The sequence below is a fragment of the Heterodontus francisci genome, chromosome 19 (genome assembly GCF_036365525.1).
Source record: "Heterodontus francisci isolate sHetFra1 chromosome 19, sHetFra1.hap1, whole genome shotgun sequence".
In the NCBI taxonomy this organism is placed as follows: Eukaryota; Metazoa; Chordata; class Chondrichthyes; order Heterodontiformes; family Heterodontidae; genus Heterodontus; species Heterodontus francisci.
This window is the reverse complement of record NC_090389.1, coordinates 81,592,194-81,618,115: the sequence shown is the minus strand read 5'-3', so window position 1 is coordinate 81,618,115 and position 25,922 is coordinate 81,592,194. Positions and strand designations below refer to the sequence as shown.

At 45.7% G+C, this 25,922-nt stretch overlaps 1 protein-coding gene across 4 annotated transcripts in view; it reads right to left on the bottom strand.

Annotated features, from left to right (window-relative positions):
- Positions 1 to 25,922, bottom strand: part of LOC137380248 (high mobility group protein HMGI-C-like) — a 290,841-nt gene that overhangs the window by 66,912 nt on the left and 198,007 nt on the right. For all 4 annotated transcript variants that reach the window (XM_068052102.1, XM_068052104.1, XM_068052101.1 and 1 more), the window contains exon 5: positions 16,632 to 16,670. In XM_068052102.1, the coding sequence (XP_067908203.1) occupies positions 16,632 to 16,670 (39 nt within the window). The remainder of the gene's footprint in view (positions 1 to 16,631; positions 16,671 to 25,922) is intronic.

Below are 25,922 nucleotides of genomic sequence, written 5' to 3'. Positions count from 1 at the left end.
GCATCTTGTAGATGGTACACACTACTGCCACTGTGCATCGGTGGTGGAGGGAGTGAATGTTTGTGGATGGTGTGCCAATCAAGCGGGCTGCTTTGTTCTGGATGGTGTCGAGCTTCTTGAGTGTTGTTGGAGCTGCACCCATCCAAGCAAGGAGGAGAGACATAGAGAGGTAGAGAGGTTTAGGAAGGGAATTCCAGAGTTTAGGGTGCAGTACTGAGGGAGCGCTGCACTGCCAGAGGTGGCGTCTTTTGGGTGAGGTGTTAAAATTAGATTCCATCGCCCTCTTGGGTAGAGGTAAAAGGTCCCATGGCACTATTTCGAAGAAGGGCAGAGGAGTTCTTCCCTGTGTCCTGGCCAATATTTATCCCTCAATCAACATTGCTGCAAAAACAGATTATCTGATCATTATCACATTGCTGTCGGTGGGAGCTTGCTGCGTGCAAATTGGCTGTCTCATTTTCCAATTTACAACAGACTTCAAAATTCATGAGAGATGCTATATAAAGCATGTTTTTCCTTATGGGTGGAAAGGCCCAGCCTGTAGGTCTTTGCTTTTTAAGTTGTTGGTTTTAAAATTTAAATTTGTTTCGCCTTCATACAATGCTCTTTCTGTATTTTCAATTAACGCAATCTATTTTGCTGCTGTCTAGGCCTTTTCTTTTTGCATGGCAAAGCTTTGATTTCCAACTGCATTTCCAGAAGCCATTTCTGCCTCCAGCTCTGAAGGGGGCAAGAAGGGGCAGGTGAACCTGTACCTCATGTTTATGTAAGTGCCCAAGACCTGCATTTAATGGTCCAGATAGACCCTCCTGAGCATGTCAGAGGAAACCTGTCTTTGGTGCCTCCATTTCATATTGCTATGCTGTTTTATGGAGTCCATCCCATGGAAACTCATAGCACAGGTATCGCTTTTTTCATAGGCCTTGAACTTCATTTCTCCACCTCTATGCCTCTGGATCCTTTTAAGCCACCACTGGCGACATTTAGCAAACCAGTCACTGGATGTCCACAGATTTATCAAGCAAATGACAGAGGCGAATTTTGCAAAGGGCAACACGTACATCAGATGGGCAAAGGTAGCTGAGATGAAGAGTTCATAGAATGTTTTCGGAATAGTTTCTTAGAACAGCACATTCTGGAACCAACCAGAGAGCAGGCTATACTGGACCGGGTATTGTGCAATGAGATAGGATTAATTCATGACCTCATAGTGAAGGTGCCCCTAGGTAGCAGCGATCATAATATGATTGAATTTTACATTCAGTTTGAGGGAGAGAAGAATGGGTCCAAGACAGGTATTTTGAACTTAAATAAGAGCAATTATGAGGGCATGAAAGCAGAGCTAGCTAAAGTGAACTGGCAAATTACGTAACAGGATAGGTCAACAGAGATGCTGTGGCAGACATTTAAGGGGATATTTCAGAATACACAGAATAAATACATTCTAACAAGGAAGAAAAATTCCAAGGGGACAACTCACTATCCGTGGTTAACTAAAAAAGTTAAAAGGTAGTATCCAACTTAAAGAAAATAAGATAATTGAGCAAAGATGGGTGGCAGGTTAGAAGATTGGATAGACTATAAAGAACATAAAAGAATGACTAAAAGATTAATAAGGAGGGAAAAATTAGAGGATGAGAGAAAGCTAGCCAGAAATATAAAGTAAGAGTTTCCATAGATATCTAAAAAATAAAAGAGTGAACAAAGTGAACGTTGGTCCTATAGAAAGTGAGTATGGGAAATTACTAAGGGAAAATAAGGAGATGGCAGATGAATTGAACAGGTATTTTGCATCAGTTTTCATTATAGAGGATACAAGTAACATACCAAAAATAGCTGTAAATCCGGAAATGGAAGGGAGGGAGACACTCTAGAAAATTACAATCACCAGGGAAGTGCGAGTGAGCAAATTGTTGGAGCTGTGGGCTAATAAGTCCCCGAGTCCTGATAGACTTCATCCTAGGGCCTTAAAAGAAGTGGCTAGTGAGAGAGTTGATGCGTTGGTTTTAATTTTCCAAAATTCCCTAGATTCAGGGAAAGTTCCATTAAGATTGGAAAATAGCAAATGTAACTCGTTTATTCAAAAAGGGAGGGAGACCGAAAGCAGGAAACTACAGGCCAGTTAGCTTAACATCTGTCATAGGGAAAATGTTAGAAGTTATTATTAAAGACATTACACCAGGGCACTTAGAAAAATTCAAGGTAATCAGGCAGAGTCATCATGGTTTTGTGAAAGGGAAATCATGTTTAACCAATTTACGAAGTAACGTGTGCTGTGGATAAAGGGGAAACTGGTGGATGTACTGTACTTAGATTTTCAGAAGGCATTTGATAAGGTGCCACATCAAAGGTTATTGCAGAAAATAAAAGCTCGTGGTGTAGGGGATAACATATTGGCATGGATAGAAGATTGGCTAGGCAACAGGAAACAGAGAGTAGGCATAAATGGGTCATTTTCTGGTTGGTAAGATGTAATGAGTGGTGTGCCACAGGGATCAGTGCTGGGGCCTCAACTTTTTACAATTTATATAAATGATTTGGATGAAGGGACCAAAGGTACGGTTGCTAAATTTGCTGATGACGCAAAGATAGGTAGGAAAGTAAGTTGTGAAGAGGACATAAGGAGGCTACAAAGGGATATAGATAGGTTCAGTGAGTGGGCAAAGACCTGGCAAATGGAGTATAATGTGGGAAAATGTGAAATTGTCCATTTTGGCAGGAAGAATAAAAAAGCATATTATCGAAATGTGAGAGATTGAGGAGCTCTGAGATGCAGAGGGATCTTGTTGTCCTAATGGATGAATCGCAAAAGGTTACAATGCAGGTTCAGCAAGTAATTAGGAAAACTAATAGAATGTTATCGTTTATTTGGAGGGGAATTGAATACAAAGGTAGGGAGGTTATGCTTCAGTTATACAGGGTATTGGTGAGACCACATCTGGAGTACTGTGTATAGTATTACTCTCCTTATTTAAGGAAGGATGTAAATGCGTTGGAAGAAGTTCAGAGAAGGTTTATTAGACTAATACCCGGAATGAGCGGGCTGACTTACAAGGAAAGATTGGACAGGCTAGGCTTGTATCCGCTGGAGTTTAGAAGAGGAAGAGGTGACTTGATTAAAACATATATAAGATCCTGATGGATCTTGACAGGGTGAATGTGGAAAGGATGTTTCCCCTTGTGGGAGAATCTAGAACTAGAGGCCACTGTTTAAAAATAAGGGGTCGCCCATTTAAGACAGAGATAAGGAGACATTTTTTCTCTGAGAGGGTCGTGAGTCTCTGGAATTCTCTTCCTCAAAAGGCGGTGGAAGCAGAGTCTGAATATGTTTAAGGCAGAGGTAGATAGATTCTTGATAAGCAAGGGGGTAGGTTATTTGGGGTAGCTGTGAATGTGGAGTTGAGGTTACAATCACAGCAGCCATGATCTTGTTGAATGGCGGAGCAGGCTCGAGGGGCCGAGTGGCCTACTCCTGCTCCTAAATCATATGTTTGTATGTTTCAATTTGTCCCTGAGCTGAACCTTTGACCCCAATTTGCAACGTCTGCTGTGGCTCAATGAGTCTCACCTCCGAGTCAGCAGGCTCTTGGCAAATATTTTTTTGCCTAAACTGTAAAATTGGGCCATTTGTTACTCATTATTTGCCCATTCTTTTGTTCACAATTTGTACTGAAAGGACTCACCCTGTTGGTGTTGCCAGTTTTTCATTGCAATGCTCATCTTGAGCACTGTGCTGGTTTTGAGCGCCGAGCTGGTTTCGGTGCTGTACTGGTTTCACGTGCTCTGCTGGAGCCGAGTGCTTTACTGGTTTCGCGTGCTCTGCTGGAGCCAAGTGCTGTGCTGGTTTGGTGCGCTGTGCTGGTGCCGGATGCTGTGCTCATTTCATGTGCTCGGCTGGTGATGAGTGCTGTGCTGATTTTGATTTCTGTGTTGGTTTCGAATGGTGTGCTGGTTTTGAACGTTGTGCTGGTGCCGAGTGCTGTGCTAAATTTTGATTGCTGTGCTGGTTTCAACTGGTCTGCTGGTTTCGAGTGTTGTGCTGTTGTTCAGTGCTGTGCTGCTTTCAAACTGTGCGCTAGTGTCAAATGCTGTGCTGGTTTTTGAGTGGTGTGCTGGTTTCGAATGGTCTGCTGATTTCAAATGGTGTGCTGGTTTTGAGTGCTGTGCTGGTTTCAAACAATGTGCTGGTGTCAAGTGCGGTGCTGGTTTTTGAGCGCTGTGCTGGTGTTCAGATTAGAGGGCAATACCAACCTTCTGGTGCCGTACCCCATTTCACCCTTTACATTTCCAGCTGGCGCCTGAACCAGGTGAGAAGTGCAGCTGGTGAATCCGACTTCAGCCATGCACGAAAAATTGAGATCCCACTCCACCCTTCTCAAGTGAGGCTATTAATCTCACTTTTTAAAGTAACAGCACATTATAGGGGTTACTTTCTGACTCTGTGCTTCGAATGTGGGGGTTTTGGCCACCAGCTGCACATAATGAATGTTGTTCCAACCAGTTAATGGTTGAAAAACTGTGCACAATTAATGTGCCTGACATTTTGCTCTGCAATTGTGACAGGCATGGCTGTCTGAAGGGAGCATAAAGTTAGAAAATTACCCCTTGTGCATTCATCATCACTGGATCAAAATCCTGCAACTCCCTTTCTAACAGCACTATGGGAGTACATTCACCACAAGGACTGCAGTGATTTAAGAAGGCAGCTGTCACCACCACCTTCTCAAGGGCAACTAGGGATGGGCAAGAAATGCTGGCATTACCAGTGATGCCAACATCCCAAGAACGAATAAACACCTAACTAGTCATAGTCAATTACAGCACAGAAGGAGGCCCATCGAGTCCATGCCAGCTCTCCACAGAGCTATCCAGTCCCACTCCCCTGCTCCGATCCCCGTAGCCCCGCAAGTCTATTTCCTCCTAGTGCCATCAAACCTCCTTGAGAAGTCATTGATCGTCTCCGCTTCCACCACCCTTGTGGGCAGCAAGTTCCAGGTCATTACCACCCGCTGCGTAAAAAAGTTCTTCCTCATACTCCCCCTGCATCTCTTGCCCAAAATCTTCAATCTGTGTCCGCCTAGTCCTTGTACCAATTGTTAATGGGAACAGTTTTTCCTTGTCTAACTTATCTAAGCCTGTCATAATCTTTTACACTTCTATTCAATTTCCCCTCAATCTCCTTTATTCTAAGGAGAATAAACCCCAGCTTTTCCAACCTAACCTTTTAATTAAAATCCCCCATCCCTGGAATCATTCTGGTAAATCTCCTCTGCACCCTTTCAAGGACCCTAAAAACCTTCCTAAAGTGTGGTGACCAGAACTGGACGCAATACTCCAGTTGGGGCCTAACCTTAGCTTTATAAAGGTTCTGCATAACCTTCCTGCTTTTGTACTCAATGCCTCTTAACTTCTATTCAGGAGACAACTTTCTTATGGCTTAACAAGCAATGTGTTGTACAATGTTTGAAAAAATGGGATGCTTTCAGCAGTCCACGGTTGAAGAAGTCCCATCCTTTTGAAGGGAGAAGGGAGATGAGGAGGGTGACATCTAAATGTGCAAGTACAGTTGTGGAGGGATTATGAGACAAATACGCCAGGGAAAAGATGGAGAGAAAGAGAGGTTAGATAGAACAAAAGATACCCCTTTCGCACTTCACTACCCTGAACAAAACTAGCACTTGTCCAGCTGTTGCTCCTGCCTCAAGCACTCTCCTTCAGTAAGGAGGACTCTTCTCCACGGTCTCTTGCTTCTCTGAGAGAGGTTTATTTCCCAACAGTAGTTACGGTTTGTGCAGCTGTATGACTGTTGCCAGATGTGAGTCTCACACACTAGGGGCTGGCGTCTTGGGAGGGGATCTTGACATTGAGGTGAAATGCGAGTCCCGCCCCTGCACCCCCGTCAGGGAAAGTCACCTGACGGTGATTTTGCCTGGATTGACCAATTAGCGGCCAGAGGGTATGCTCACTGTCCAATTAAGGCCAGTGGTGGTGGTGGTCGGGGAGGGGGGTGGGGGGGGGTCGGCTTTCCAAACTGGACTGTCAATAGGAGGCCCCCCCAGTACGGACGGGGCTGCAGCTTGCTGATGCAGGTAAGGGAGAGAAAGGGCACCTTCATTTTGAAGTGCCCTCTCAGCGACTTTAACAAATCTGAAATAGAAAATGCCCACTGCTGCCGGGCCACCATAGTGGAGGGGAAACACCTCCATCGGGTGGCTTGCAGCTGCATCTGTGGACAAGTAGGTTGTGGGGGGGGGCGGGGGTGGTGGGTGTGGGAGCTGGTGCCTCAGGGTCTGCCTGGGGGTGCTGGTCCCCTCAGTCTGCCACAGGGAGGCTGCTACCAGGCAGCAGCCATGCGGCTGTGCCACGGGGGGACCCTGCAGGCCAGCTAGAAAATTATAGTCAGCCTCCGACCCATGGCCTTTACTGGCCTTTTAATGACCTCAAATGGCTACCTGCTGCTTGCGGGTGGCTAGCCATTCTGCACACCACCCCTCCCCCGATAAACCGTCAGGCAGGCCGCCAGTGCGAAATTATGCAACCGCCCACTTCTGTTCCCGCCCCCGTATCCGGGCGAAGATTCTGCCCTCGGGAGTCCATTCAGACCCCCTCGTACACAACCGTAGGAAATTCAAAAGGGTTTTGAAATGGAAAAGAAATTTGTATCGAAATATTGCTGAGCTGCTGATGTCTTTGTGCATGTGCTTAACTACGTAACCGCGGCTGCATTTGTTGGGTACTAGGGTCGATTTTGCTGGAAGTAGATTTTTCTTCATCCTTTTATGAAGAGTGTTGTTCATCCATAAGGTTAGGAAGAAAGAACTTGCTTTTATCTGGAGCCTTTCACAACCCCAGGGTGTTGCAAAGCACTTTACAGGCCAATTAAGTACTTTTTGAAGTACATTTACTGTTGTCATTTAGGCAGCCAATTTACACACAGCAAGGTCCCACTAACAGTAATGTGTTGATGAGCAGATGTTAGTGAATGGATGGCTATAAGCCAGGAGACTGGGGAGAGTTCCCCTGCTCTACTTCAAAATTATAGCCTTGGGATATCCCACATTGTTCTGAGAGAGCAGACAGGGCCTCAGTTTAACATCTCACCTGAAACATGGCACCTCTGACAGTGCAGCACTCCCTCAGTGCTGCTCTGGGAGTATCAGACTAGACCTTGTACTCAAGTTACTCACAACCTACACATGCTAAAGCAAGAGGGCTATCAACTGAGACACAGCTTACTCTAACCACTTACAATTGTGAAACAGGAGAACAGAAATATTGCAAAGTGCCCTCTCAGGTGGGGAATGGTTCACATCTACCTGTTGTGCTTTGAAAGACCAACTTTGCCATGGACTCCAATTTTCCCAGGCTGTGTATGTTAGGTGAGCCGCAGGGAATTCCCGGTCACGGAGGCAAGCAACACCTGAGAGCTGCTGCCTCAATTCAAACAGCAACGAAGTGCAGGGTCTTTCCTCTGTCTTTGGCATGTTCTACTCACAGATAGGGCTGACACTCCAGTGCAGGCCTGAGGGAGTGCTGTACTGTCGGAGGTGCCACCTTTCAGATGAAATGTTCAACCAAAGCCACATCAGCCCTGTCAGGTGGGTATAAAGGATGACATGGTACTATTTTAAAGAAGAGCAGGGGCGTTCTCCCCAGTGTCCTGGGCCAATATTTATCCCTCAATCAAACGGTGCTAAAAACACATTATCTGGTCAGTATTATATTGCCACTTGCGGGGCCTTGCTGTGTAGAAATTAGCTGCTGCATTTGCTACATAACAGTAACACTTCAAAAGTACTTGATTGGCTATAAAGTGCTTTAGGATATCCTGGGGTCATGAAAGGTGCTATAGAAATGCAAGACTTTCATTTTATACACAACACAGTGAAATGAAAGCTGTTGGTGGGATCATGGTTCACACAAACACGGGAACTGTTGTCAAACAAGCTTGCCCGAGGCCAACCAGACAGTCCCAGGACAGTGCTGCTGGAGTCACTAAGGGCAGCATCCTTGGTCAAAAAAGTTCTCAGCTGCTTCAGCCGTGACCTTCCACTTGTTGCATAAGGTGGCAGAGCTGATCTCTGCCAATTCCACAATGCTCAGCCCCATTCTGATAACGCAGCAGCTGATGCCAACCCACATTGGGACCTGGGCGACCTCAAGTTTGGGCTGGGCATGTGACAGGTAACTTTCATGCCACAGTAATGATTTCCCAAAAAACAAAGACACCCTGGAGCAAGTGGCTCCCCAAAGCCTCCCCACCTTCAACAAGGCACAAGTGCGATGGGACACTCTGTATATGTACAGCTGCAGCAGCATTCAAGAAGCTCAACACCATTCAGAACAAAGGAGTCTGCTTGATTGACGGCACTAGTAACATCAGCCTGGGCTACGTCTTAAATTGCTGGAGTGGGGCTTGAGCCCACAATCTTCAGAGTCAGAGATAAGACACTGCATCACAGCTGACCCCTGGACGTAACAACAGGGGTAAATGTACTCTTTCATGCAACAGCTCACTGCAAATCCAAAGTATACTATCACAATTCATTTTGGCCTGTGCAATGGGAAATATATCTGTAGTTCCCCTTTTGACAGCATTCCTAACAACATGCCAAAAAAATATTAGAAGGCTTCAAAGGCACACCACATATTGGTAGCATGCCATGGAACTCTCCATGAAGACAGCACAGGAGGAGTCCATTGAACCCATTGTGCCTGTGCTGGCTCTTTGGAAAGAGCTATCCAATTCGTTCCACTTCCTCTACTCTTTCCCCATAGCCCTGCAAATGTTTCCTTTTCAAGTATTTATTCAATTCCCTTTTGGTAGTTATTAGTGAATCTGCTTCCACCGCCCTTTCAGGCCCTGATCATCTTAACTCACTGCTTCAAAAATAGTCTCCTCATCTGGGTCTTTCACCAATTATTTTAACTTTGTATCCTTATGCAAAGTACTTGAAAAAAAGACTTGCTTTCCAATAGCACCTATCACAACCTCAAAGTGCTTTGCAACCTATGAAGTACTTTTTGAAGTGAAGTCACTGTTGTAATGTATGAAATGCGGCAGCCAATTTGCGCACAGCAAGATCCCACACACAGCCATGTGATAATGACCAGATAATATGTTCTTTTGTGATGCTGATTGAGGGATAAATATTGGCCAGGACACCAGGGAGAACCCCCTTGCTCTTCTTCAGAATAATGCCCTGGGACATTTTACATCCACTGGAGCAGGCAGATGGCACCTGGGTTTAACATCCAAAAGACAGCACCTCTGACAGTGCAGCACTCACTCAGTACTGCTCTAGGATAGCAGCTTTGATTTTTGTGTTCAAATGCTGGCATGGGACTTGAACTCAGAACTTGACAACTCAGAGCACAAGAGTGCTACCAACCATGCCATTAAATACCTTTGCCATACTTTGATCACCATCATAAAAGCAAGAACAACTTAAGGGGATGAATGGCCTCCTCCTCTTCCTATATTCTTATACCCCTTTTTAAAGAATGCATGGGGTCCTTAACATTCTCCTGAGCCACTAGGTGGGATCTCAGTGTAATATCGCATCCAACAATAACTTGCACTTAATTAGTGCCTTTAACACAGGAAAATGCTCCAATGAGCTTCACAAACGTAATCAAACAAAAAACGACACCAAGTCAAAGAATATTTGTACACACACACACACAGACGCACAGACACAGACACACACACACAGACACAGACACACACACAGACACACACACACAGACACACACACAGACACACACACAGACAGACACACACACAGACACACACACAGACACACACACACACAGACGCACAGACACAGACACACACACACAGACACAGACACACACACAGACACACACACAGACACACACACAGACACACACACAGACAGACACACACACAGACACACACACAGACACACACACACACAGACACACAGACACACAGACACACACACACACAGACGCACAGACACAGACACACACACACAGACACAGACACAGACACACACACAGACACACACACAGACAGACACACACACAGACACACAGACACACACACAGACACACAGACACACAGACACACACACAGACACAGACACACACACAGACACACACACAGACAGACACACACACAGACACACAGACAGACACACACACAGACACACACACAGACACACACACACACAGACGCACAGACACAGACACACAGACACAGACACAGACACACACACACAGACACACACACAGACACACACACAGACAGACACACACACAGACACACACACAGACACACACACACACAGACACAGACACACACACACAGACACACACAGACACACACACACACAGCCACACACACACACAGACACACACACACACACACACACAGACACAGACACACACACACAGACAGACACACACACACAGACACACACAGACACAGTCACACACAGACACAGCCACACACACACACAGACACACACAATGTATAAATACATCATTTAGTCAAACAGGCAACTGCCCTCTGCAGACCCATGTGACATGAGATACTGCTGGAATGGGAAAGATTCTGGGTATAATTAACCTTGCCTTTGCATAACTAAATCATTACTTTTTTCAGAAATATTTCAACAATTTGAGAACAGGGGCTGTAGTCTTTATGGTCTAAGAGCATGCACCCTGCTTGCTAATTGGCTTCAGTTTGAGCTTGATTATGAGGTCTGGTAACACAATAGTGGAGAAGATGTTTGAATTGAACTGGAAGTGGGTGCTGGATGGTTGGAGGGAAATGACATGAACAGCCCAAGTATGCAATAAAATTGCTATTTTATGTCGAAGCTCCACAGACAGTTGATCAACTGTTGATTTGTCACTTTTTAAAATCAGCCCCTAACCACTTGGTTCTGCTGTTTGATGTCCAGTGATTTCTGCCGTCCAATAAATACTTGTTGCCTTAGGGTGAAGAAACAGCCCTGGACATCCTGGGTTGGGAGTGTTTCTGAGTCCCAGGGCATCAGGCATTGCATGTATTCACATCCCAGGACCACCAGACATTCACAGTCTATACCTCTGACAAGGGCAAACAAATTTAGCTCTAAATTGGGCACAGGAGCCTCACATCAATATTGAAAGGAAGATTTTGCTTATTTCTGCTGGCTGCCAGGGCCACCTAAGAAAAGTCCAGACCAATTTATTAGTCGCCTGGATACCCATGCAAATCAGGTGCACACCTCTGCCCTGCTAAATTGATTTTCTTTGCACCTGCTCTAGGCCATCAACAGACACACACACAGACACACACACAGACACACACACACACACACACAGACACACACACACAGACACACACAGACACACACACACACAGACACACACACACACACAGACACACACACACAGACACACACAGACACACACACACACAGACACACACACACACACAGACACACACACACAGACACACACAGACACAGTCACACACAGACACAGCCACACACACACACAGACACACACAATGTGTGTGTGCGGCACAGTGGCGCAGTGGTTAGCACCGCAGCCTCACAGCTCCAGGGACCCGGGTTCGATTCTGGGTACTGCCTGTGTGGAGTTTGCAAGTTCTCCCTGTGTCTGCGTGGGTTTCCTCCGGGTGCTCCGGTTTCCTCCCACAAGCCAAAAGACTTGCAGGTTGATAGGTAAATTGGCCATTATAAATTGTCACTAGTGTAGGTAGGTGGTAGGGAAATATAGGGACAGGTGGGGATGTTTGGTAGGAATATGGGATTAGTGTAGGATTAGTATAAATGGGTGGTTGATGTTCGGCACAGACTCGGTGGGCCGAAGGGCCTGTTTCAGTGCTGTATCTCTAATCTAAAAAAAAAACATGGGTGTAACAATGCTAAATTTAGGCCCCATTGTCTCTCAGCCCCAGCAGACAGCAATATGGTTTTCCTTCCATTTCTATTGTGTTATCAGTTCTGTAAGGTACAGCTTGAGATTGAGCTCTTTTCTTTGGTAAAAAAAAATCCTATTCAAATGAAATATTGGGTAGAGCAAGTGAAGAGATTTCAATGCCAAGCTGTAGGGTTAAGGTTATAACTAGGATTTTTAAAATTTGTTTTTCATGGGATATGGGCGTCGCTGGCAAGGCCAGCATTTACTGCCCATTCCTAATTGCCCTTGAGAAAGTGGTGGTGAGTTCCCTTCTTGAACCTCTGCAGTCCATCTGGTGTGGGTGCACCCACAGTGCTGTTAGGGAGGGAGTTCCAGGATTTTGACCCAGCGACAGTGAAGGAACAGCGATATAGTTCCAAGTCAGGATGATGTGTGAATTGGAGCGGAACTTGCAGATGGTGGTGTTCCCATGTGTCTGCTTCCCCTGTCCTTCTAGGTGGAAGAGACCACGGGTTTGGAAGGTGCTGTCGAAGGAGCCTTGGTGAGTTGCTGCAGTGCATCTTGTAAATGGTACACACTGCTGCCACTGTGAGTTGGTGGTGAAGGGAGTGAATGTTGAAGGTGGTGGATGGGGTACCAATCAAGCGGGCTGCTTTGTCCTGGATGGTATCGAGTTTCCTGAGTGTTGTTGGAGCCACACTCATCCAGGCAAGTGAAGAGTATTCCATCACTCTCCTGACCTGTGACTTGTAGATGGTAGACAGGCTTTGGGGAGTCAAGAGATGCGTTACTTACTGCAGAAGTTCCAGCCTCTGACCTGCTTTTGTAGCCGAAGTATTTAGGTGGCTGGTCCAGTTCAGTTTCTGGTCAATTGTGACCCCCCCCCCCCCCGCTCCCCCTAGGATGTTGATAGTGGGAGATTCATCGATGGCAATGCCATTGAATGTCAAAGGGAAGTGGTCAAATTCTCTCTTGTTGGTGTTCGTCATTACCTGGTACATGTGTGGCACGAATGTTACTTGCCACTTATCAGCCCAAACCTGAATGTTGTCAAGGTCTCGTTGCATATGGAATCTGAGGACTTGTGAATGGAACTGAAATCATACAATCAATGAACATCCCCACTTCTGACCTTATGATGAGGGAAGGTCATTGATGAAGCAACTGAGGATGGTTGGGCCGAGGACACAACACTGAGGAACTCCTAAGACGATTGGCCTCCAACAACCACAAGCATCTTCCTCTGTGCTAGGTATGACTCCAACCAGTGTAGAGTTTTCCCCCTGATTTCCATTGACTTCAGTTTTGCTCAGGTTCCTTGATGTCACACTCAGTCAAATGCTGCCTTGATATCAAGGGCAATCACTGTCATCTCCGCTCTTGAGTTCAGCTCTTTTGTTCGGACCAAGGCTTAATGAGATCAGGAGCTGAGTGGCCCTGGTGGAACCTATATTGCTGGGAGTCACTGTTATGAACTATTGGACATTGCTGGGAGTCAATTATTAACTTACACGTGGTGGATAATGCTCTTTAAATACAACATATTCAAAATATACAAATATAGATGTCAACTTCAGACAAGCAAATTGACACAGGTAGGTTGCCATTCATATTCCTGATTGCGTGATACAATTACTTAATGGATGTACAGTGATAAGACAAGACTGCTTCAACTATGGCATTGGAGCTGTACAGACATGATAGGCATTGAGTAGCCATACTTTGTCCCATCACTGACACACCTCATTCTGCTCTCAGATATCAACCTGGTTGTGCGCACTGATCATGTAAAAGACACATGAAACTGTGTGAATTATTACCACATATCCAGTGTGTACTTGACATGTCCTGGAGTTGGCACGGGGATCCACATGAGCTATCCAGCACCAATTGCGAGGAAATATTGATCTTACTGTACCCATGCAGGAGGAGTAGGCTGTGAGATGTACACAGAATGCAAAGGACCAGACCTCAGTATACAGTCAGCTCTCACATAGTGTGTACTGTACATGCACAGGAACTGGCATCGCGACACACATGAGCCACAGGGTAGCCAATAGGAATGAATCAGGGGCCTTTTTAAACAGTTAGGTAGCATTACATGGCATTTTCCATCAAAAGAACAGGCCGTTCAGCCCAGCTGGTCCATTAATGCTCCACAGAAGCTTCTTCCCACCCTTCACCAATGAATCTTATCAGCATATCCTTCCATTCCTTTCTCCCTCATTTACTTATCTAGCTTCCCTTTAAGTGCAGCTATACTATTTGCCTCAACTTCTCTCTGTGGCATCAAGTTCCACATTCTAACCACTCTCTGGGTGAAGAAGTTCCTTCTGAATTCCCCATTAAATTTATTAGTGACCATCTTATATTTATGGCCCCTAGTTCTGGTTTCCCCCGCAAGTGGAAACATTTTCTCTATGACTACCTTATTAAACCTTTTCATAATTTTCAAGTCTTCCGTCACCCCTCAGCCTTCTCTTTTCTAGAGTCATTTGGAGTTCCTGCAAGCTAAACATTATTTTTACACGTACCATTTACTGACCAAAAATCACAAAGGAAGTTTTATAACTTTTCTGTGACATGGTTCATATCATCAGGGACTATGGCATTATCCCAAGTGACTGCCCACTGTTCTCTCAATCCACATGAACATTCATTCACCTGACCGGGAAATTGGGCAAACAGTCTGGACAGCGTATTAAAAGATACATGCATACATTTAAAAAAGAAACTCTACAATCTTATTCAGCGGGAAAGGAGGAGGTCAGGAGAGAGAGACTCCGAAACTCTAAACTGCCCCCATCACCCCTCCTTAAATGACAAGAGTTGCCAAGAGTTTCTTGATGACTGCTATGCATAAATTATTTGGGGTGGGAGGGGAGATTTCTGGGTTTGCGTGGTGATACCTCCCCCCAACCTTTCTTTGTGCAATCAATAGTATTTCCCATCTGTGTTGAATTAATCTAAATGAAGACCACATGAAACAGATACAGAGTTCAACGAAGCCTTCACGGGAATAATTTATTAAAAAAAGAGGTCATCCAGGAAACCAAAGTGGTTTTTAAAGGCTATGGGCTCAATTCTCAAAGTATCTTCACGGATTCTTTTTTTTACCATCCTCCCCTCCCCCTCTTGTGGTTTATAACCATTTGTCCTCTTACTGGAGGTGAGGGAGTAGAACTGGCGGAAAAGAATATTCCAGAAATTTAGCTTGCTGCCAATGTCACTGGACTTCACCCGCTACATAACTTTGAAAGGGAACGTGGACAATAGGGTAGATCCCGACATCTTGTCTTGGAGCGAAAGTGTTAAACAAGTGATAGATGAGTCAGCATCCAGCTTCCCATCTCTCCCCATGGAAATAATGACTTAATGAAAATCAAAATAGGGAGAAGCATAAAATGGACTGTCAACTCGCTGTCCCCATTTTACACTCTACCCACTTGGAGTGTGCGATAAGATGAGAGGCCACATATGTTGGATTGGCCCAGGAAACATTTCAAGTCGCTTTGCCTGTGAGAAGACTTTTTTTTTTCAAACCAGATATAGAACTGTAGAAGTTTACAGCACAGGAAGTGGCCAGTCAGCCCATCGTATCTGTGCTGGCACTTTGCTAGTGCAATACAAAACTAATCTCATTGCTCTACTCCCTCTGCTGAAACCCCTGGATTTCCCTCTGCTTCAAATAGGCCCTCTGTGTAAATGGAAAGGCATCTGGCATACAGGAATTTTCAAAGTGTAGGCCTGAGTTCTCCCTGTTTCCTGACCCATTTGCAATATTTGGTGCAAGTGGGAATTCTGGATTTATGTTTGGAGGTTTTAAAAAAAAAGATTCCACCTATTCTACACAAATGAAGCCTTGTCAGCAGTTGAGTGAGGACTTCAACAGATCGACAAGACCTGTCCCTCACTATTTGTTAGCAAAGTACCTGGTCCTTACGGGGGCAGCAGCCTCTTTGTAGCAGGAACTTGGGGAAGGCTGTATTTCATTTTTGCTTTTCCAGCTCCAGGAACAGAGAAGATCGAAGCTGTGCCACCATGTGGCTTTTCCATCTCGAGCAGTGTGTACAAAAGGGGACCCCCATGGGATGGGCCCCTCCCACTACTGCTGTACGCCACTTTTATTCTGGTCCTGTTAGTGGCAGCTGAGCAATTGGGTAAATCAGGCAGTGATTGGGGCCTACCTTACATCCTGATTAATATGGTGGAACAAGCAATAGATGGGCACCTGCAATTGGGGAACGGAGGAAAATGCAGGGCACCAGGGTCGAAATGAGGTGGAAAGACACCCTGCCTTCTTTCCCTTGTTTTTCCATCTCAGGTAATATGGAGGAAAGTCATTCCCGACAACTATTAAGTTAAAACCTTCAGAAATGTTTTAATATACTTTGACAGGATTTCTAATTATTTAATTTCTCCTGCTCTTCCCACCCCCACAGAGCGTTTTACACAGTCATAAAGAGTGGCTTCATGTCAAAGACAATACTACATATAGACATTGGTTGGCCAAACATCGTTTAGGGAAACCTGCCCCTTTAAGGAAACTATTTTCAGTGATAAGTTAATGATCATAAAACCCTTTAATTTATAACGATGGTGCTGGGATAAAGGAAAATAAACGAACACAATCTGGAATTAGCATTAATCTCAAAGAATGTCCGTCGTGGATATTGAGTGGCGATAAGAGACAGTGCTTTGAAAGGATATCACTGTAAGTGCCCTACCTGAGCTGTTTCTTCCTCCTCCTGCTGTGTTCGTTGAGGCTGTTGAAAGAAAATAGTCACAGTCAAGGATTGGTCTGGACAACACGGTCATTGCATCGCCACCCGTCATTCCTGTAATTCTGCCCCGCACTGAGGGGGATTGCGGGGGTGGGGTGAGCTGAGGGAGAGGAAGTAAAATCCCATAATATTTCAGAAAAAGATCTTGCATTTCTATAGTGTTGTATCGCTTGCCTCAGGATATCCCAGCTCTTGACATACAATGAATCACCATGAAGTGTTGTTATGTGGAGAAATCTGGCAGCATGATCTCCTGAAGAATGAATTGAGGTGAATGACCAGTTTAATGTGTTGATTGAGGGAGGAATGTTGGCCAGGACATCTGGAGAACTCCCCATGCTCTTCTTCAAACAGCACGGAGGCCTCTGCGCCATGGAATAAGATTCTGCTTGTCTGGGTCTCCCTGCGACTGTCCTCGGCTCAAAGGATGACCAAGGCATCCCACATAGTGATAGTGATCAGGAACAGAAGCCCTGGCTGATTTTTATTCCCCCCCCCTCTCCATCACTCTGGGTGGTGAGGCCCAATTAGTGTCCGAGCTGCTGCTCCAGCTGAGATCAGTAAGCTCAAAGTTGATTGGAGGGGAATCAGCCCTGTTGTTGTCCTGATCTGACATGGTTAAATGCTACATGGACGACTCTGTTTAACCAACTTGCCATTGAAGTTGGGGTGACGGGGAGTTTAAAGACAGTCAACTTGCAAGGATTTCAGAGTAGATCTGAATCAACATGTTGCTTCCTGCAGGGTTAGTTATCGGGGTTCCAGGCTACTGAATCTTACAATAAAAACTCTCTTGAGCGAATGGCCATCATCGTCATGACTGAAGAATGGGGAATAATTCACAAGTATCACTGGTTACTTATTCAGGAAATTGCATCTCATTCTGCTTGATGTTAGCTCGCACGTTCTGCTAGCAAGCAGCACCAGCAAAAACAGGTAAAGTCCATCGAGCTGCGACAAACCGCCATTTAAAGAATATTTTGCTCCTTCAACCGCGTTATCAATTACAAGCCCAATATAGAAAGAACAGAGACAGATGTATTTATATATTGTCTTATTATATCATTCAGCTATGGCTTATAGTAGTTCACAATCATTTTGAATTACAGCAACTGTTTCTGCATATGAAGGAATGCAGTGGCCATTTTTGCACACAGTAAGATCCCACAGTCATCAGATGAATGATAGGCTACTCTATTTTTGGTGATGTCAGTTGAGTGAGGACTATTGGCCTAGGACACCAGAAGAACCTCCCTGCCCCCTCTTTATAAGATCATAAGAACTAGGAGCAGGAGTAGGCTGTCCGGCCCCTCGAGCCTGCTCCGCCATTCAATAAGATCATGGCTGATCTTTTCATGGGCTCAGATCCACTTACCCGCGCTCTCACCGTATCCCTTAATTCCTTTATTGTTCAAAAAGATATCTACCTTAGCTTTAAAGACGTTTACTGAAGAAGCGTCAACTACTTCACTGGGCAAGGAATTCCATAGATTAACAACCCTCTGGGCGAAGAAGTTCCTTCTTAATTCAGTCCTAAATCTGCTCCCTCTAATCTTGAGGCTATGCCCTCTTGTCCTAGCTTCACCTGCCAGTGGAAACATCCTCTCTACTTGTATCTTATCTTCATGATTTTATACGTTTCTATAAGATCCCCCCTCATTCTTCTGAACTCCAATGAATATAATCCCAATCTACTCAGTCTCTCCTCATAAGCCAACCCCCTCAACTCCGGAAAGAGTGCAATGGGATTTCTAACACCCTCCTGAGCCACTAGACCAAGCAGATAGGACCTCAGTGTCACGTCCCAGCCATAGGATGTTACTTCTATAGAACCGAGAGTGTGCGTGCCTGATATCCTACACATTGTACAATGTGCCAGTCACCAGGAGGGACTCAATTCCACTTGCATTCTGTGTCGGGTTACCTGATCTCTCAGTGAGGTCAGTTGCTGTGGGTGCTACAAGTGGGTTCAGTGCCTTGTGTTAGGGGAGGAAAACAATAAATCTCTCAGGGTTCCTATTCCTGATTACCACCCAGTGACCCCTGGTATTTAGCTCCTCATATAGATCTCTTTCACAGTCAAATAGCCTGCTCTGTCTCGACTCACATATTGAATCGTATCGCATAGAAGGAGGCCACTCAGCCCATTGTGTCTGGAACTATCCAATTAGTCCCACTTCCTGCTCTTTCCCCATAGCCCTGCAATTTTCTCCCCTTCAAGTATTTAGAGTCATAGAGAGATACAGCACTGAAACAGACCCTTCAGCCCACTAAGTCTGTGCTGACCTTCAACCACCCATTTATACTAATCCTACATTAATCCCATATTCCCTACCACATCTCTCCTGCCACCTACCTACACTCGGGGCAATTTACAATGGCCAATTTACCTATCAACCTGCAAGTCTTTGGCTGTGGGAGGAAACCAGAGCACCCGGCAGAAATCCACAAAGTCACAGGGAGAACTTGCAAACTCCGCACAGGCAGTACCCAGAACTGAACCCGGGTCACTGGAGCTGTGAGGCTGCGGTGCTAGCCACTGCGCCACTCTCAAGTATTTATCCAATTCCCTTTTGAAAGTTACTATCGAATCTGTTTCCACCAGCTGTTCAGGTACTGCATTCCAGATAGTAACAACATAAAGTATAATTTCTCCCAATACTCATGGAATGGCACTCTGGCAACCTGAGCCCTGCAGCATGTCCCTAAGAGGAGAGGGTGTGCACTCTGTAAAAGGCACACGGCAATCCTACACTGTTGATTTCTCAGTTGTGTGGTTTGGAGACATGTGTCAACTCATGCATTCTAGACTGACTGGGAACTCATGCCTCCTAGCTCCCAATTGAAGCAGGCACTGGCAGAAGTAGACTGCAATGAAAAGGAATAGAAGAACTTGCATTTATATAGCACCTTTCACAACTTCAGGACGTCCCGAAACACTTCACAGTCAATGGAGTACTTTCTGAAGTGTAATCATGGTAATAATGCGGGAAACCTGGCAGCTAATCTTTCGTACAAAGTTCCAGCAATAACATAATGATCAGATAACCAATTAGTGATGTTGATTGAGGGATAAATATTGGGCCAGGACACAGGGGAGAACTCCCTGCTCTTCTTCAAAACAGTTCCATGGGAACTTTTACATTGATTTGAGGGGGCAGATGGCGCCTTGGTTTCGCATCTCATCTGAAAGATGGCACCTCCGGCAGTGCAGCACTCCCTCAGCACTACCCTGGGAGTGTCAGCCTAGATTATGTGCTCAAGGCCTGAATTTTACCAGCTCCATGGGGAGCGGGAATGGAGGCGGGAGTCTGGTAGAATAGCGGGGAGCCATGTCACCACGGAACCCTGATGTGGTCCCAGTGTCAGGGCATTTTCCCAGTGTGGGATTGGATGTGGATTGGCTGCCCGCTCCAAGAAGGGGTGGGGGGGGTCAGCCAGTTAGCATAATTAGAGGCCCAATTAATGGCCATTTTACAGGGCTGCTGGGATCTTGCTCAATGGAAGTGGTCTCCCCTGTGGCAGACTGGAGGGGCCATTGGAGCCAGAGGCAAGGACGTCAGTCCCCTTCCGCAGCCCCAAAGATCTCCCGGGGGGTGGGGGTGGGTTTCTGCTCCGACCCTCAGCCTCCTGAATTTTTTCTTTTATTAAACTTGGCCGAGCTGCTGAGGTCTCTTGCCTGCTTCGGCAGTGCCCACCTCTCCCAGTGACGCTCCTCGGGCTTCAGCGCTGGCGGCCCCTCTGATTGGGCCAGCAGCATCAGGAGTCCGCCCACCATCCCTAATTGGATGGCGGACCCACAGATGGCCAATTAGGAGGCTGCCTGTGGTAAAATTGCCGAGCCAGTCTCGCTGTCGGCATGTGTGGGCTTGGGACCGCTTTTTCACCGTGACACCCACAGTCAAATTCAGGCCCAAGTCTCTGGAGTGGGACTGTGAACCCATGACCTCCTGATTCAGGGGCAGGAATGCTACCCTCTGAGCTACAGCTGACACACAGGTAGTCCTCCAGAGCACTACGAACATCAGTCTGACTTGCAAATGGAACCTGGATTAAAATTAGGAGCTGAGCTTTTTCCTCCTTAGCCCAAAGGGTGTTGAAAACAACTCTGATTCCTCCACTGCCACTGCAGCTGAGAGTAGTGTCTCAGCACAGTTCTGAGCTCAGACATTTCAAATGGGAATGGCTCAGTATGGTACCAGTTGCTGCCTTGTTCTGCTAAGCCAGCACAAAGCTGTTGATTGTATATTTCTGTTCTGACATCGGATGAGCTCCTTAGTACAGCCCTCCTGTTTGATCTTCAAAATACAGAATGTGCACCTCATATTTTATGGCCTCCCCTCAACTTGGATTAACCCTGTCAACAAACGAGGCAAAAAGATGAAAAGCACTGCTGAGATTCAACACATGACATCATTGGTGGAACTGAGCCCAATTTTACTGTCAGATTAATGCTGCTCCCTTTACTCTCAGTGGAGTGATTCAGCAATGATGTCATGTGTTGGAAAGCTGCCATTATGTTGGCATCAGCTTCCAACTTCACAATTGGAAAGGTTGATTGAGTTTGTGGGGGCTTACAGAATGCAAGATATAAACATTTGGTGGTGAAAATCCTCGCAGCACACACTTGGGTTACTTAAAATCTGCTTTCAAGGCAAAACTTGCCAGATAGCAGAGAATCAGGGGTGATCCTGCTTAACTAAGTGGCCTTCTTACCTCTGAGCCAGAAGACCCACTCCAGGACTTCAGCGCAATATTTAGGCTGATACTTGAGGAGCACTACACTATCAGAGCTGCCATCCTTTAGAAGAGACTGTAAACCAAGGCCCCGACTGCCCTCTCCTGGGACAGTATTACAAAGAAAAGCAGGAGAGTTATCCTGGTCTCCCCGTCAATATTTCTCCCTCAAACAACAAACAAATGGGAAACTAGTTGCTGATTTGCTGCTGTCACCTGTCTGAACTTTATCGGCCCTCCCCCCATCTCTTTCAATCGCAAAAACCTGTCATCCCTGTTTATTAATGCCGATAACTGCCTCCTCAGCTATGTCTAAGAAAATTGTGGCCAAGAGGGCAGTGCGATTTTGAACATTTCTTGCGGAGAAATTGAGGACCATCTTCGTCGCCCCTGGCTCATGCTAACACTCAACAACAACAACCTGCATTTATACAGCGTCTTTAAACATTTTTTAAAAACCCAACCGCTTCAAGGAGGGGTAATCAGACACATAGCCGAAACAAGGCAGACTGACCAAAAGCTGCATCAAAGAGGTAGGTTTTAAGGATGGTCTTAAAGGAGGATGGTGGGGGCGGGGGGTGATTTGGAAGGGTTTAGGGAACAAACAGAGGCATGGCTGCCATTGGTGGGTTGAAGTGAGTGGGAACCATCCCAATTCTGCCTAAAATCTAGCAGACAGGAAGTGATGAAACTGTCCATGCTGTCTTTGCTCCTCCTATTCTCGACCTTCCCTACAAGCTTTGGCCCTTCACCTGAGCTACTTACTTAAGAAGCTGCAACCTGGCTAAAACCTGAGCCTCAGGGTTAAAATCTGATCACTCCCAAATGCACCTGTGGCGTTTAATTCCTGTTCTTCATCTTCCATCTCTTCACCAGGCTTCATTGCTTGTCCTCTTTGTCTGATTCTGTTCTCCAGCACCCAGAGGTGGGATTGGAAGGGTATCTTAAAGAATGATAAGGAGCTGAAGCGGTTTATGGAGGGAATTCCAGAGTATGGCGCTTAGATCTGCCTGTGTGGAGTTTGCAAGTTCTCCCTGTGTCTGCGTGGGTTTTCTCCGGGTGCTCCGGTTTCCTCCCACAAGCCAAAAGACTTGCAGGTTGATAGGTAAATTGGCCATTATAAATTGTCACTAGTATAGGTAGGTGGTCGGGAAATATAGGGACAGGTGGGGATGTTTGGTAGGAATATGGGATTAGTGTAGGATTAGTATAAATGGGTGGTTGATGGTCGGCACAGACTCGGTGGGCTGAAGGGCCTGTTTCAGTGCTGTATCTCTAATCTAATCTAATCTAATCTAATCTAGATGGTTGAAATCGTGGTCGCCAATGGTGGTGGGAGGGGATAGCAGAGGCAGAGGATCGGAGAGCTGAGGCTAGGGGAGGGCTGTAGGGCTAGGGTAGGTTGCAGAGATAGGAAAGGGTGAGGCTTTGAAGAGATTTACACACTTTAAATTTGAGTTCTTGATGGACCGGGAGTCAATGTGATGAATGGGCGGTGCTTGGTGTAGAGTAGGACAGATCTTCGAATAATCTAACGTTTATAGAGGATGGAAGATGGATGGCTGGCAAGAGGTGTGATTGAAGTAGTGGAGTTCAGAGGTGACAAATGCATGGGTGTATGTTTCAGCAGCTGATGATCTGAAGTGGGCCATGTTACAGAGGTGTCAGTGCCTGGCTGCTGTCATATAGAGGAGTATTGGGCCTGAAGCTCAGCTTAGGGTCAAATAGGGGGCTGGGATTACCAGCCATCTGGTTCAGCCTGACACAATGGGTGAGGAGTGTGGTGCCATCGGTGGTGAGGGTACAGAGTTTGTGACCAGAGTTGATGATGATGGTTTTGGCCTTCCGTAAATATAACAAGAGGAAATTGTGGCTCATCCAGGACAACATCAGACAAGTGGTCAGACAACAGTGAGGCAGTGCAGTGGTCAAGAGAGGTGATGCAGAAGTACAGCTGGGTGCTGTTTTAGTGCATGTGCAATCTTGGCATGTGCCAAGGGGGCACCAGGTAGATGAGGATGAGGAAAGATTGAGTACAGTCTTTGGCAGATCTTTGAGTCATTGCTAGAGACTGACCTTGATTGGATGTAAGAGTGAAGTCAAGCAAAGGCAGTCCCATTGAGCTGGACAATGGAGAAAAGGTATTGGTGGAGGATGGTGTGGTCGGCCCTGCCAAAGGCAGCAGAAGGTTCGAGCAGGTCGAGGAGGGTTAATGCATCAAAATCATTATCACAGAGGACTTTGCCTTTGATTAGTGCTGTTTCAGTGTCATGACAGAGATATAAACCCGATTGGGAGAGATTCAAACATATAGCCACTCCAGAGACATGAGCACAAAATCTACGCTGACACTCTGGTGCAGTACTGAGGGAGTGATGCATTGTCGGAGGTGCCGTCTTTTGGATGAGACATTAAACCTAGTCTCCGTCAGGTGCATATGAATGAACCCACCAAAACCTTTTGAAGAAGAGCAGGGGAGTTCTCCCCGGTGCCCTGGGCTAATAATTTATCCCTCAACCAACATCACTGAAACACAATTTGGTTATTTATCTCATAGCTGATTGTGGGAGTTTGTGTTATTCAAGTTGACTGCCCCCTTTCCTACATTAGCACAGTGGTGATAACTCAAATGTATTTCATTGGCTGTAAAATCCTTTCGGATATCCCGAGATTGTGAAAGGCACTATACAAATGCAAGTCTTCCTTTCTATTGTTTTTCCGCTTCATAAACTTTCTGAAAAGCCATCTTTTTGCCCTCGACTTTGATCACCCTCGCTGAACTCCCGTCTTTTTTTCCGTTCCTTTTACTGTTACTATATAAAGTCTCCTATGTTTTTTTTTTCAACTTTAAAGTGCGCTAAACAAATGCAAGCTGGTGTTGTTGTTGTTGTCAATAGCAACCATCACTGAGCAAGAGCCAGCACTTTACGGGGAGAAAAGAGGGGTAGATAATAGAGGTCCTGAATGCAGACACGTTTGTAATCCAGACTAGCTCAGGTAAAATACCAGCTCATTTGCTGCCAGTAACTTCAGCAGTGCTGTTTTCCTTAAGCTAATAAACGTTTACCAGATGGAATTTTGCTCCAAGCCAAAGCTGGCAAGAGTCCAGGCCTTTAGTCTCATGTACAACCAACCCACCAGCAACCCCCCTCCTTCCACTCCCCCCAACTATCAGGAGAGGTTACAAACAAGCACAAGCTGTTTTTGGCAGGCTGTTTTCTGTTTTATGAATGGCCCAGGCTTGGGCCGTTTCCACCTACAAACACCACTAGTCGAGAGGAGCAGATTTTCCCAGGCTTCCTTATAGGCCAAAAAAAACTCTGGACAGTGAAAACAACATTTAAAAAAAAGAGAGGGAGCCAGCTTTAGTTTTTCAAAAAAATTGTGGTTGGATCGAGCCTGTGTCAGGGAAGTTCTCATTACTGATAGATTTGAAATCCTCAAACCACAAATTTTAAAGGAAAAAACATGAAAGGCCTCCTCAGGCTTTTCACCAGGCCCCAAACACCTGTTATTGTTTACTACCTTCTTTCCTTGTTGAGTGGAAATACTACCCAACTGACAGGGGGCCTAGTTATCTTCTGTTCCTTTCCCCACTCCACCTCGACATCTCACCCCATCAATTTTCTCCCCTCCTCCCCCTATGGCCATTGACTCTTCCTGGGCTATTCAGTTCTGCAGATATTGCCAATCAAAAAGTGGTGTTCTTGATTTGTCAGCCCAAGCTTTAAGAACCATCAGGCTATTGAGTATTTGGGGGAATCACTGTTTACCCTACTCTAACTGTTATGACCAGGTGAGAAAGGTGTCTCGGGGTCCCCCTCAGCCTTCACCTGGGCTTACCGTAACAGGGTTTAATCTTTAAAACACCGTGTTTTTTAGCTCCCCCTTGGTGAATCCCTGTTCACCACTTTCCAATTAAAAGGCAAAGAAACCAGCACAAACAGGCTTTCTTAGGTTTAAAGAAGAAAAATTGAAATTTATTAAACTTAAACTCTAATTCGGTTGACGCCTATGGATACATGATGTTGCCCACGCTAGCATGCACACGTGATACACACATGCAGAGAGAGACAGAAAGAAAACAGAAGAAATAAAGTAGAAAGGTTTGAGGCAATATCTGAGGAGGTTTTTTGTGCTACAGTTCTTCGAGATCACTGTAGAGTCCTTGATTGTAGGTAGATCTTGCTTTTCGTTGGGGCCCAGTATTCTTCTTAAACCTTGTTCGCTGTAGGAGACGTTTCCCTCTTGGGGTTCATGTGTCTTCAGTGGATTCAGAGGCTTTTGAGAAAGAGATGGGAGCAGACAGACAGGAGTGCCTGTGACGAGCCAGCCAGGAGACATCTTCTTAGTCTAGGAGCATTCTGCTTTTTGCCCAAACTGTTTGTACAAATTCAAAAAAACTCAGGTTACCCAGCAGGTTAGTCATGTGACTAGTTGGTTTGACCATGTCCGTTTGTGTATTCGGCCATCTTAGCAGTCAACCTGGAATGCGAG